Source organism: Salminus brasiliensis, chromosome 22 (assembly GCF_030463535.1).
Source record: "Salminus brasiliensis chromosome 22, fSalBra1.hap2, whole genome shotgun sequence".
Lineage (NCBI taxonomy): Eukaryota > Metazoa > Chordata > Actinopteri > Characiformes > Bryconidae > Salminus > Salminus brasiliensis.
The window spans coordinates 25,690,319-25,705,205 of NC_132899.1; the positions used below are offsets into that span (position 1 = coordinate 25,690,319).

Here is a 14,887-nt window from a genome sequence, read left to right on the forward strand (position 1 = left end):
TATGCAGCATATCTGTGCAAAAATGTGTTTCTTGTGGAACAAAAAAATACACATTGGAATGTTCCCTTGATTGTTAACACCCAACTGTTCACTAACACCTCTGGAAGATCCGCGGCTAGACTCACAGGTTGACCAGGTTTTAACTGCTTGCTGCTTTTGAGGTTATACAGAATTTAACCTCCATGGATTTTCACTGCTAAGCAAAAACATGTTTTTGAAGAGTTATAAAATACCCCTCCAAAACCAGCACATTGTCTCAGCTATTCGTTACCCTGAATGTCCAAATAGCACCAAAAACAGATTTACGGACTTTCAGATAGTATGAATTAGGTTGTTAGATCTAGCCTTACAGTCGTACGCCAAACAGTGAGGAACCGCCTGTTCAAATGACGTATTTTGTTGACTTTGTTGGTGGAAACAAGTGAACAAATCTAAATTCTGCTAATTTTACAGCACAATTTCTATTTATTAGCAAAATGTATTTGATTGTTTTATCCCATTGCCAGTGTGTTAAGATATTAAAGTATTCTGTAATTGTGCATTAAATGTACAGAATTTATATATTTAAAAAAAAAGGACTTTGCTTATTTTTACTACATCAACAAAACATGTCATTTGACCAGGGGTGCCTAAATGTTTGCAAATGACTATAGCTTTAATGTCTTTAATTAGCTGTATTCCCAGCATGTAAGTCATATTAATTATGTGCACTACATGTCTGCATGTTTGCCCAGCGGCCTAAAGATGCACTCCAGATTCCTAGACAGCTTTGTGTCCGTCTGTCAGAAACGATGTTTGAAGGATAATGGCTTGTTCGAAGGAGCACACGTCCTTTAGTGCTATCCCCGAGCCTCTATGGGCCTAAAACCAAAGACCTGGTCAAATGATGAAGAAACTGCAGTGTTTGACTGCTTGGATGGTGAGGGGTGGGTTTTTGAAGGACCTGTGTCTCTTCCCGGCTTAGCGGAGGCAGTGTGCGTACATGTGGAGGCTGGTTGTTCTGTGCCTGGCCCTGTCTCGTGCTCTGATGTGCTGGGGTTTGGGGAGGTTGTGGGTGACCCCCACACACCTTCTCAGACACTGATGACCTGTGCGCTCTGTCTCCCTCTCTCTGACCCCTCCAGAGTGGCTTCACCCCGCTGCACATCGCAGCACACTATGGCAACATCAACGTGGCTACGCTACTCCTCAACCGCGGGGCTGCCGTGGACTTCAAGGCCAGGGTAAGACTCCTTTAGACTAAAATGTGTCCGACTTCAGTGCTGGAGGACCAAAGCACTGCAAACATTAGCTTTAGCATCCGTGCCTCGTTAAACAGCCTAATTCAACTTATCAGCTAACCAGTCTTCATGGGTTGGATAGGAGTGAGAGCAGAAGGGCAGTGCCAATCTCTGCAGAGCTGTGGTCAGGAAGGAGCCTAGTTTGACCCCACTGCCAAATGTAGTCGCTAATCAGCAAAGCTATTGCTGGTGTCCGGCATTTGCTTTTTTACTTTTGCACTGGGCTAACTACAAGGCTAATGTGGCTAACAAATGATGGAAGCTAATATCTCTCCAGTTAGCACTGGACAAACTGCAGGCCTAGCGACCTTTTTACTCTTTTTTTTTTACTCTTTTACCTTTGTCACATGTGTCAAAATAGTCCAACTCATCACACACTTGCCTCCAATTTCATTAAGTAGTTAGAACAGTCTTTCATATGTGGTTTCTCACACTATAGGACACCCTGTTTTATATAAAATGGTACCATTATGCGATCCATTTTTATCTATTATACTGCTATACTACTACTTTAGCTACATTATAGTCCAGATTTTTGTGGACACCAATTCCAATGAATGCATTCAGGTACTTTACATTTCCCCTATTGTTGTCTACTCCCTATAGAGAAGTACTGCCAAAAGAATAGGACTCTCTGGAGCAGAGAAACATGATCCTATTTGCACTATGTTTAATTCCAGTCATGGGCTGGAAAGGTATAAAGCCACTCGGCATTAAGCTGTGGAGCAGTGGAACTGTGTTCTCTGGAATGAGGGTGCTCCATCCAATACCTTTGAGATTAGTTGGGGATGTGAGGTGGGGTGATCAAGGCTCTAAACACTAGTAGAAAGTCTTCTTCTTCCCAGCACAGTAGAGACAGTTACTCCAAGATAAACTCTTTTTTTAAATATCCTTAATTGAAATAAATGAGCAAGTGTCCCAATACGTCTATATAGTACATGTGTTTTTTCTATTTCTGTTGGTAATGGTGTGTCATACAGTTTTAAAGTCTGTTTAAGATTACTTAACAACTTAACGCAAAAAGCAAGGGAGGGAGCATTGTGTGTTGGTGGTGCTTGAAGACGCAGACCCACATGAGACAGTGGTGCTGCTTACAGAAGAACATGAAAGTGAAAACTTAAACAAAAAACCCCAGGAAGTAATGCTGAGCCATGTCTGTGTGCAGCTGCTGATGCCACTCTTCATACACACATACACACACATACACACACATACACAGCTAAAGCCCCCCCTGCTTGCACTAGAGGAAATTTGAGCTCATGGGTTTGAATGAAATCTGAGGCTTGAGGTGTGGACACAGTCTGAGGCCATGTTTAGACTGCAGGAGGGTGTGTGTGAGAGATGGGAGGAAGGGGTGGGCATGTGATTATTTACTGAACTGACCATGTGTACCAGAATAGGGACTGAAAAGATCGGGGGGGGGGGGGGGGGGGTGACTATATGCTGTATTGACTTCAGTGAAAATGAGATGTGATGCAGTGTTGACTGGTGAAAACAGCATGAACTGATTGGACAAACGAAGCCTGCGTGCTCTTACTCACTCCTTATTGCTATATCTCGATTCATCTGTTTCACATTAGGGGGGTAAGAAAATATTGATACGCTGGGGTATCACAGTATTGTCACAATATTGTTTTGCAATACTGTGTTCTCAAAAATACAGTATTGATTTTTATGACATAGTGGTTCATTTTGTGCTGTGTTTAAACTGTGACCACTAGATAGTGGTGTTGTCTTCAGATCCCACTGTTCTGATTCTGGTTTTATGCATATGATGGTTTTTCATATTATGAGAGTTTTGATAAAAAAGAATTGTAATATATTGCCTTGCATATATCTCAGTATACTGAACCATAACTACTGTATCGTCCGGTTTGTGTCAATACGCACCCTTATAATATATGTGTGAAGCACCACTTACCTCACCTCAGGAGAATCTCATAGACCCCATCAGAATATTTACAAACATACCACTGCTAGCATGTTACTACGGCCCAAGATGCAGGCCAGACACTGTAATTATTATAATGTTAGACACTAGCCAGACATGGTAATTGTGATAATGTTAATAATTGCAATAATTATGGTTGTCATTGCAGACCATAAATCTGATCCACATAGAAATGAATGGGATACAAGAGTTTGTTCATACCTTCATACAAATATACTTGTAAAATCAATCAATCAACCACATGGGGTACCAGAGCAACCACCTGGGACATCATAGCAACCACTGAGCAACTGTATAGCAGCCATCTGAAATACCTTAACGACCACAATAGTAACCACCTATGTAGGAACACCATAGCAGCCACCTGGAATACCTTAGCAGACACTTAGCAACACCATAGCAACCATATGGCATGCCATAGCAAACACCTAGCAACAATATAATGACCACCTAGCAACATTATAGCAACCAGCTATCAACGTTTTTGAAATCACCTGGAATACCATACCAGCCAGCATAGCAACTGCCTAGAAGTGAGAGCCACTTAAGATGCGCAACCATTCTGCATTTACTAGTTGTTATTACTGGGAGTACTGGGATTAACTGTGTGTTATAGCTTTGGGATATCAGCATCTGAGTTTTTCAACCTCTTTAAACCATTACTGTCAGAAATCATCCATTGCCTGAACACTTGTTCCCCGGGTAGACAGTTGCAGTATGTGGGCCGGATTTCAATGACGGATTGGGTAGAATCAACGTGCTACCTGGAAAATTTGATCTGCAAAGGAACCACCAGGTGGAGCTAGTAATTTTAGACATACAGAAAAGACTGGTGTTACGGCCAGCTCATTCACTCAAACCACAACATAATAAGAGGTGAAACACAACGAGTTCAATTTCAACACAAATATAATTGAATATAAATATAAAGTCTAGGGGAAGCACAAAAACAAGAAAAGTTACACATAAGGATCAAGGGTAGAATACAAATGTGTGTGGCAACAAAAGTCAAAATAAAACCAAACAAGGGAGGCCTAGCAAACAAAGGAAAGGATCCAAACAGAGAGAGAGAGAGAATCTGGAGGAGAGCTTTAGATTCTCATTAATGCTCTTGTCACTGAATGCAATCAAATCCTCAAAGCAATGCTCCAAAATCTAGTAGAAAACAGTTATAACAGACAGTTATACCAACAAGAAGCTGAATGGTCATTATTATTACCTCTGATTTCGGTAGAAACAATAAATGAGCAGGTGTCCCAATACTTTTGATACTCCAAATCAAATGAAAATGCCCACATAGTTTTTGTTCAAATACGTTTTTTAATCACACAGAACAGGATGTTTTATCCATAAGATTGAACCATTATATGAAGACCATTTAGGAGCTGAAGGTGGCAGTTGTATGCTGTCCTTTGCAAAAATTACGCTTACGCTTACGCTTACGCTTACAAGGGAGGCCTAGCAAACAAAGGAAAGGATCCAAACAGAGAGAGAGAGAGAATCTGGAGGAGAGCTTTAGATTCTTTCCCAGGTGTCCTCAATCCGTAGTCACCAAAGCAGCACCCTGCCCGAACCTACACAGCCCCCGCAGGTCAGGCAGAGTGCCAACACACAGGGTCGTAACACTAGGGAAACATTTCTCCAATTTTCCAGTTTCCAAAGGCAGTAGAGCTCAATGATGATGATTAGTGGTTTTGTGATTTTTGCTGCATTTTCTTTCTGTGGTAAATATAGAGAATTCAGAGAGTACTGCAGTAGTTCCCGGGGCTTTTGGGAAGCTGTGTGTGTGTGTGTGTGAGAGAGAGAGATAACATGATAGAATGTGCAGCCATCACTAGAGGGCAGTACGGCTTAATTCCACAGTTACTGTGCAGCACTGCCAGATAGCTTATATACTTTACAGACCTATACTTTCATTTGAGGTAGTTTTGGAACATTTCTGCTGATCCATTCTTCAGGATTGTTTTACACAATGTAAAGAACCTACTGCTGTATTCTCCGACAGAGACAATGGGAGAGAGATAGCTGAACCATACTGGCACACTATGCCCTTTGTTCTCTTTTACTAAAGTGGTAAACTTTTTTTTCATAGATTTAGGGTTGATACTCTTTAAACCTCAATCTAGGCTTGAAGGAAACCCTGAGGTCACATATTGCTTATATTGGGGTTAAAACGGTGAAGGATGTGTTTGTCGCGTTGTTTCTCATGTCATCTCATTTGTCCTGCCCTGCTACAGAATGACATCACACCTCTCCATGTGGCATCGAAGAGAGGAAACAGCAACATGGTCAAGCTTTTGCTTGAGCGAGGAGCACGGATCGACGCCAAAACCAAGGTCAGAGGGGCCCATGTTTAAACCACGCCCACTCTCTTTACACACTATATTTAACCCATAGAAAGTGAGTTCATGTTTTAAGCCTTTTTTCCACCAGACAGCCATTGCACAGTATGCACAAAACAGAAAAGAACAGGCTCAGATGGCAGTCAAGTTAGTTTAATAGAGCCCTGTCTTTATTATTAAATGCTCATTCATTTGTGGTTGGCCCTTTTAACCCCTCCTTCATTTCATGCCCCAAAAACTTTATTAGAAACATACTCGCCTCTCCTCAAAGTGTCCACAGCGCTTACTTGCTTGTAATAATCACACGACACACTCCGCTTGAATCTGATGAATGACAACAATCCCATTATTTGAGGGCAACATGTGCTTGACATTACTGCTCAGAAATGCATCTGTTTTGTCCAGTGCAGTTTAGAAGACAACATGCGCTCAGGCAGAGAGGGCTTTATTGTTGGGCTTGGCACAGAAATGACTAGATGGTGCTGTTGGCTTTTTGCATATTGTCTTTGTGTTGACATGTGCGGGTGTGTTTGTGTATGTGTGTGTTCACTTTAACCTACAGGACGGTCTAACGCCTCTCCATTGTGGAGCCAGAAGTGGTCATGAACAGGTCGTGGAGATGCTACTGGACCGCGGAGCTCCGATTCTGTCCAAGACCAAAGTACTGTCCCATCAGCATTAACCACACACAGATGTGGGCCGTTATGGTGATGAATACGCTGTGTAGTTCATCCTTTAATTTACTTTTCCATTGCTTCACTTACACTTTCCTGGAATCGGAAAGCTGAAAACAAAAAGTTGCCTAGTCACAGAAGGCAACGCTTGGCACACTTTTTATAATGTAACAACAGTTGAATGTCACAATGCAGCACAGCCTCTAATTCAGGACAGAGCATTTGGGACACGTTGCCTTCATGCAGGGTTTAGCAAGACTTTAGCAAGACTTTAACTGAAAGATTCTGCTGGCATAAGTATTCAATACCTCAGATTCTTGTTTGGGCTGAGATCTGGAGTTTGACTTGGCCATTGTAGCACATTCGTGTTTTTATTGCTTCAGTTTGTGCCTTTGTTCGGCCTTCTTTAGCAGACTGAAGCAGGTTATCTTGCAGTATTGTCCTATGGTTTGCATGCTCCATCCTTCAGTTTTAATAAGATGCCCACCCATGCTGAAGAAAAGGATCCCTACAACATGATGCTTCACTTTTGTGATGGTGTTTGATGAATTATTATTATATTAGGCAGTAATGGATTTTTGAATAGCGTTTTGAATTTTGGCCAGAAAGCAGCCACTGAACTCTGCAGCTCCTTAAAAGTGATTGTTGGTCTCGTTGTGGCTTCCCTTACAAAAGTACCCTGTGCTCTGCTGCTGAGTTGAGGGGCTGCCTTGTTATAGGCACATTTTTTACATATATTTACAAATGTAACTTGTGTATGACCTCATATCCCGATAAGATTATAAAACCCAAACCTTTGTATGTGTCCCGCAGAATGGTCTGTCTCCGCTGCACATGGCCACACAAGGCGATCACCTGAACTGTGTTCAGCTCCTGCTTCATCATGATGTGCCCGTGGACGATGTCACCAATGATTACCTGACTGCCCTGCATGTTGCTGCCCACTGCGGACACTACAAGGTGGCCAAGGTCATTGTGGACAAGAAGGCCAACCCCAATGCCAAAGCACTGGTGAGTTGAAACAGTGGGCAGAACAACCCCAGTGCATAGCAGAATAGTTAATAGTGAGTCAAATGATAGCTATAAATGTAACACAGTACAGTTCACTATGGCAAAAATGGCACATGCCCAATTTCTATACCTCATATGGAGTTGAAAGATTTGTTTAGTGTCTTAAATTTGCTTTGCACTGGAGCTGCAAGGTTGACTGAATTAACAAGCAATAAAAGCTTATATGCCACCAATTAGCACTCTGCAAACTGCAAACCCAATTAATTACATAGCTTCCTTAAACCATATAAAGGTCGTATTTGTGCAGGCGTCATTTCACCACTCCAGACTCTTTCGGATTTGTCCTTCTTGCAATCCTATGAGCAGGTCTCACTGGAAGTTTTCTTGGTCTTCCAGACCTCAGATTCACCACCTGCTCCTGACTGCCATCAACCACTATTCCTGTTAACTGCAATTTCTTTATTATATTAGGAACTGAGGACACGACTATCGGAAAAGCTTTTTTGTCTTTTTTGATAGTCTTCTCCTGCTTTGTGGACATCAGTGCTAGGAAGCTAACGATGCCTGAGAATAAGCTATAGCTCTAACAAGGTTTTACAAGAGACCTTGGTAAACTAAGTGCTTAAAACTCTTGGGGTGCCCAAACATCTGCATGGTGCTCCTTTCCTTTTTCCATTCTAAAATAGTACAAAACTAAAATGATTCACTAATCTTCATAAAAAGAATCAGTTGAAAATCAGTTCATTTAAAGTAACAGGGATTTTGACTATGGGCACCTATTAAATGTAACAGAACGCAAGGACTGAGTTACTTTCATGGACAAGCTTGTTACATGGAGCATGCTTTGTTCCTCAATAGCACCATGGAGATCTGTAAAACATGCCTGCACGCACACACACACACACAGAGTTGGCTGAGGGCTGTGAGCATGCTGTCATGCTCTGTCATGCTCTTAAGTAATTGGAACAGAATGGGCGTGTCTCTGAAGTTTATTGGAGGGAAAAAAGGAAGAAACTGAAAGGAAACTGTAGAAATAAGAGTTTGCCAAACCTCCCAGCAGCAGAGGCCCAGCGCTTTTCGTTCGGCCTGCGCACATGTTTGCCTGGCGCTTCTGAGGCCTGGAAAAAAAGAAAGAAAAGAGGAAGCCGCAGCGTTTTCCATACGGCTTGCTGCCGGAGAGAACGTGCGAGACCTCTGACTGTCGCTTTTTTTTTTTTAGAATGGTTTTACCCCGCTGCACATCGCCTGCAAAAAGAACAGGATCAAAGTGATGGAGTTACTGCTGAAGCACGGAGCGTCCATACAGGCCGTGACAGAGGTGAGAGAGAGAGTGAGACAGATAAAGGGAGAAGATATGTCTGCTTGTGTGGTCTGTAGAGTCTGTCTATGGTGTGCTTCAACCTTGTGTCTTTGAAAAACCTAATACCAAAGGCCATTGTGAAATGCAGTATATTATTGGAAAACCTTCCAAAATGTAAATGGTAGATATTTTTTAATATGGTATGTTTTTGTATTCAAAGCAACATTATGTAACATTTTTAATTCAAATTTAGCTTTAAAACCATTGTGATACGCCACTGGCCTGCAATAGCATCTCTATTGTTGATCTTTGGGCTCAGCACGCTGCTAACTGCCCTATGTAACTTTAGTGAAGTGGGCAGGATGCCAAGAATCTCGAGTCATATTTGTGTGAAAACCTTTACACAAATATGACAAATATTGCCACACAAATACTCAACCGCATTCAGTCCACATGCCTCCTTCACTTTCAGTGCTACTTCTGTATCTCTCAGCTTGCCCAAAAATGCATGTTCAAAGCATGTCTTTTAGGGGTGTCCTAAACAGTGAATGACACTTCCTGACTGTAAGGGCAAGAAATGAGCAAGAAATACCAATTCTTGCATAATGCTGCTTTAATGCACAGGAACGATCTCTATTTTGAAACCGTCCTGTTGAAGAAGAGGCTGTTGAACAATCAGATCTCTCATTCTCTTGACGCCGTGAGAGCTGGTTAGTCTAAAGCTGACGTAAAACAGCAGCACATGAATGTGCAATGAGGTAATTCACTCCTCGCACTTCAAAGGGGCATGTTTCTAACCCTCTTTCTCTCCCCACCAGTCGGGCCTCACGCCGATTCATGTGGCTGCCTTCATGGGACATGAAAACATTGTGACCCAGTTGATGAATCACGGAGCATCGCCAAACACAACCAACGTTGTGAGTACTGGACCAAGCCCCCAACCTAATCCTCGAGTCAAAGCCTTTTATGAGGCACCACCAGCTAACACACACACACACACACACACATACACACACAGCAAATAGCTAAAAACCCTTGATACTCTTAAAGCAAAAACAGCAAAAAGAATTCTGGCCCTATCTGAAACCTGTCATTGGCTGGCGTTTTTTTCCTGGGGCTTTGCTTTCCCGCTGTCCCGACGCAATAAGGCCTTTTAGGGTAATAACAGTCTTGCTCTTTGCGCTTAAACACAGTGTGAGCGCAGGCCTGGTCTGCTAACACTCCTGTAATTACAGTTCCAGACTATAACTGCCCCCCTCTCCACCTTATGTCGGTCAGATGTTGGGCTAGTCTTTCCGTAGAAGCGTGCTTCTGGGCTGTGTGTGGGGTGCGACTAATCGCAGCCGTCATAATAAAGACTGGAGAAGACTGGATGGGAAGGAAAGAGGGCTGGCTTTAGTTAATAGGATCCACACCCCCACACACACTCACACACACATACACACAAGGACTTAGTGTGGCAGTGCACTGGTACCTTTCCCTATACTCTCTGGTGTTGAGTTGCTTGTGTGTTGTGTGTGTATGTGTGTTGTAGAGAGGAGAGACAGCACTCCATATGGCTGCCAGGGCCGGACAGACAGGTGTGGTCAAATACCTGGTCCAGAATGGAGCACACGTTGACGCCAAGTCCAAGGTAAGAGGGGGGAAACCCTTAGATAAAGACATTGTAAGATTTAGTATATGTACAGTTACATACACACATACAGCAGTGGGCTAGAGCAAAATATAACCTCATTAGAACCTGTAGAGTAGATTTCTGCTGTAGCTGTGGACATTAGGAGCACGTAATTGGCATGAAGTCTGCTACATTGTTCTGAGCGAACAGTTGAAATGGCCTGGAATGCTGTTCATTCAATTGTCATGCTAATGTCTTTTGAATGTTTGGCTGGTTGATTTGTTAATACTGAGACCTTTTCAACCTTGAGTCCTTTGCATGAAACACAAGGTTTAAAGGTGTAAAATAATATTTCAATAGAGGCATGTGTTTTTGCTCAAATGAAATCTTATGGCTGTTTGCAAACATTGAAAAATGTATTACTTTTCTGAGTTTATTATCTGTATTCAACAGCTGCATGAATAGCTAGCCACGTTTGTGATTGCGGCCTGACTGAATCGCAACAATAGAATCAAATTTCATGACACTTTGAATCATTTCCTAAAGCATCATAACTAAGCCGAGTTATTGTGAAGTTTTATTTCCATAAAAGAGTTTCGTCTCTTTATCAAGAGAACAACTGTGCGCTTATGTGTGTGTGTGTGTGCAGGATGACCAGACCCCCCTACATATCTCCAGTCGTCTGGGGAAGCCTGATATCATCCAGCAGCTGCTGCAGCATGGAGCTTGCCCCGACTCCACCACCACGTCAGGATACACACCCCTGCACCTGGCCGCCCGCGAGGGACACAAAGACGTGGCGGCGATCCTGCTGGATCAGGGCGCTTCACTAAGCATCACCACCAAGGTCAGTCTCACTCCAACAGACACACAGACACACACATTCAAAAAAAAAAGGTGCACGTATTTGTCACTGTACAGCGAAATGTGTCCTCTGCATTTAACCCATCTGGTAGTGAACACATACTCACACACATGTTAGGGGCAGTGAGTACACACACGCACCCAGAGCGGTGGGCAGCCAACTCCAGCGCCCGGGGAGCAGAGAGGGTAAAGGGCCTTGCTCAAGGGCCCAACAGTGGCAGCTTGCCGAGCCCGGGAATCGAACCCACAACCCTGTTATCGACAGCCCGGAGCTCTAACCGCTGAGCCACCACTGCCCCATAAAGAAGGCTGTGCATTGGCTGATATGTGCAATATATTATGGCATTATATTGGAGTAGGGGAATGGTTTTATATGAATAACTCATAACAAATAAACTCTCATCAAGTACCATAAAAAATGATCTGGCATAAATAAAAAATGTCAAAAATTACATGTAAAGAAGATACCACTTTACATGTAAGTTTAAAGAAGTCCCATTTAGACCTTAAGGGCCCATATATGGATTCATAGCTCCCACAAATAACATAAATACATCATCCATACTGGGCTTAATTTTCTAAAGTTTAAGAAAAAGGCAATGCCTGAAGAGTCTTCTCCCTCCTATCTAACTTGCTGTAAATTTCAGTCTTTAACTTCCATTTCCTGTGATGTTTTCACATTCCACCACCGCATCTCCTCCCTGTTCCTCAGTGCTATCTCTCAGTCCCATCTCATCAAAGGAGGGGAGGGAGGTCTGACCTTCAAGCTTAAAGGAGAAGCTGCCAAATCTCTAGGCCTCCTACACTCCTACATTTATACTGGCAGCCTTGTCTGAAATATAGCATGTAAATTGCATATTATGCATATAGCAGTATATATGTGTGTATTTATGTTATTTGTGGGAGCTATGAATCCATATATGGGCCCTTAAGGTCTAAATGGGACTTCTTTAAACTTACATGTAAAGTGGTATCTTCTTTACATGTAATTTTTGACATTTTTTATATATGCCAGATCATTTTTTATGATACTTGATGAGAGTTTATTTGTTATGAGTTATTCATATAAAACCATTCCCCTACTCCAATATAATGCCATAATATATTGCACATATCAGCCAATCAGAACAAAGGCCATTTAAATACATGTTTATCTGTCTTATAGACAGATTCTAAAGGATAAGTTGAGGTTGGAAAATGAATTAGGACTGTTTTAGTATCTAAACCCACACAAATAAGTGGACATCTGAGAAAGAAAAGAAAAGGAAGAGAAGAATAAGCATCAATAAATTACATTAGTCATCATCACCTTACATGGAAGCCAACAGAAACTGAAACACTGACTGAGGTTGTGTCTGTTGAATCCACTACAATAGTTACAGTCATCATAGCCATGTGGCTTAACAAACTCAAACAGAGAGGGCACGGACAACTATCTGACAGATGTTTCAAACTGTGAGTCAGATTGTGTGGGTGCGTCATCAATCTGCTTTACAGAGGGTCACCTTCACTTAGACAAGCTGTCGCACACACTGAGGCGGCCAAATGAAAGTCCCGAGTCGAGCTACACGTTTAGTGCATAAATTCTTTCTTGCAGAAAAGCCTAAACCCACAGGCCCTACATGGAGCACACAAAAGCGCAGCTTCACATGCTAATCTGCCTGAAAAGTGACAGTAATTCCTCCTTAAAGTCGCATTCATAAAACATAACACCGCCTTCGTTCTGTGTAGATTCAGACTCGTTCAGTTCTGCTGTGCTGGTCCTGACCTATGCCTTAACGCCTTAAGCCTTAATTTAAGGCTCCTGCATACGTATGTGCTTCAGTTCATCTCATCACTGAGTCACCTTATAGCAGCTCCATCATCTGCCATGATGGATCACTTCCTATCCCCCGTAAATAGTGCTAGGCAGACAAAGCTTTGAGTCTACAGTCAGTGGAAACAGCAGAGGAATTTGCAAACACCTGGTCAGACGCTAATGAGGAGGGAAAATACGCTAAAAACTAAATAGTGCACTCTCTTGCTGCTGTCTCGGGTAATATAGTAAGTAATGTAGGTGTTTGCTATGGTATCCCGAGTGCTTCCTACGGTTCTAGGTGGTTGCTAGGCAGTTGCTATGGTGTCTCAGGTGTTGCCAGATGGTTGGTTGGGTGTTAATAGTGTATTTGTATGATAAGATGGCTGCGCAGATCTATCAGAAGAAGTGGTTGGTGTAGTATAGTGGGTAACACCGCTGCTGTAGAAGACTAGGGTTTGTGTGTTACTTGTGTATCAAATATATGTTACTTTGGATAAGATAAAACACTTTGGATCAGACAAATGGAATAAATGTTAATATAGAAGACGTGTAGGTTCAGTGATCAATCTGGATAGCAAAACAATAGCCATATTTGTGCTGTGGGCATCATATCCCCTGGCTCCAGTTGCCAGCAGTGCAAACTTGAAAGGTGGTTGGTTTCTCTACAACACACCATTTCACATCATCCACTTAACAACTAATTTATAAACTGATAGACTTACTTAGTCAAACTTCTCTACTGGTAGAGATAATGTTTAGCTTTACCTCGGTCCAGCTGAATAGATAACATTATACAGCATCAGAAACCATAGCTACATTAGCCTCGTACCTCCAGCTCAAATCTAAAGAAGCAAACCTTAGACACATATACAAATACATTTGAGTCAAGGTGGAAAAGTGTGTGCTTTTCCACTACGGTATTCCTATAAGTATTTTCCTCTGTTCCCTGAGTTGGTGATGGAGAGGAGGAGGACACCTCATCACTGGAGACCTTGATGAACTCTTTACAGAGCAGCATCTGCTGTCTAAGATTTCACACCCTAAAGTGCAGAGAGGACAGTGGAAAGTCTACTCAGGAAATGTATGTTTGTGTCTCCCACACACACACACCACAGCTGGATCTGACCAGTATCGATGCTAAACGGTGCCAGCCACCCCCACAGATACTAGAGAAGCAGTCAGGCCTGACAGCAGCCCATGACTCAAACACATGGTACTGCACTGCAGAGGCCAAGACAACTGTGGAAACTACAGATTTACAATACTACTAACACCTACAGGCAGATGGTCAAAGCTACATATGCTTGTGTGAACAGCAGTTGGGTAATGGATCACAAATCTCCAATGGTTGGACCAATGGTTTGGTCATAGATTGGATGATGTTTTTGGATCAGCAATAACCACATGGCAACAATTGAGCAACCACCTGAGACACCCTAGCAACTGCCTAGCAACCACCTAGAACCATCCAAGCAACCACTACCACAACACCATAGCACCTGGGATACCATAGCAAACACTTAGCAATATCTTAGTACTACTGTAGCAGCTGCCAAGTGACACCCCATCAACCACTAAGCAACACCTTAGCAACCACTTGGGGGTACCATTGCAACCAGCTAGCAACACCATAGAAATCACCTGCAATACTAGCAACTGCCTGCCTTAAGTGAGAACCACTTAAACTGCATATCCATTCTGCGTTTCCTTCAGGAAATTCCCTTTTCTAGTTGTTTTCTAGTACTTTGCTCAATGAGTAAGTCCCATGCGTCCCAGACTGTAGGGCATTATCCGTAATCCATCATACCACTTGTGAACAATGTATGTGTATGCACATGAGAGACAGAAAGAAAGACAAATCGATAGACAGAAAGTGAGGTATCCCACACTGCGCTAACTGTTAAACATGGTGGTGGTAGCATCACACTCTGGGGCTGTTTTTCTGCCAGAGAAAACAACAAAAGTGTATGAAATAATAAAAAAAGGAGGACAGATTCAGAACAACTTTTCAGCACAACCTCCAACCATCAGCTAGACGGTCGAAAGTTGGAC

General features: G+C 42.5%; 1 protein-coding gene across 27 annotated transcripts in view; it reads left to right on the forward strand.

Moving 5' to 3' along the window:
* Window positions 1-14,887, forward strand: part of ank3b (ankyrin 3b) — a 200,930-nt gene that overhangs the window by 127,284 nt on the left and 58,759 nt on the right. For all 27 annotated transcript variants that reach the window (XM_072668035.1, XM_072668031.1, XM_072668040.1 and 24 more), the window contains 8 exons: window positions 1,125-1,223; window positions 5,469-5,567; window positions 6,136-6,234; window positions 7,061-7,258; window positions 8,478-8,576; window positions 9,377-9,475; window positions 10,093-10,191; window positions 10,823-11,020. In XM_072668035.1, coding sequence (XP_072524136.1) covers window positions 1,125-1,223; window positions 5,469-5,567; window positions 6,136-6,234; window positions 7,061-7,258; window positions 8,478-8,576; window positions 9,377-9,475; window positions 10,093-10,191; window positions 10,823-11,020 — 990 coding nt within the window. The remainder of the gene's footprint in view (window positions 1-1,124; window positions 1,224-5,468; window positions 5,568-6,135; window positions 6,235-7,060; window positions 7,259-8,477; window positions 8,577-9,376; window positions 9,476-10,092; window positions 10,192-10,822; window positions 11,021-14,887) is intronic.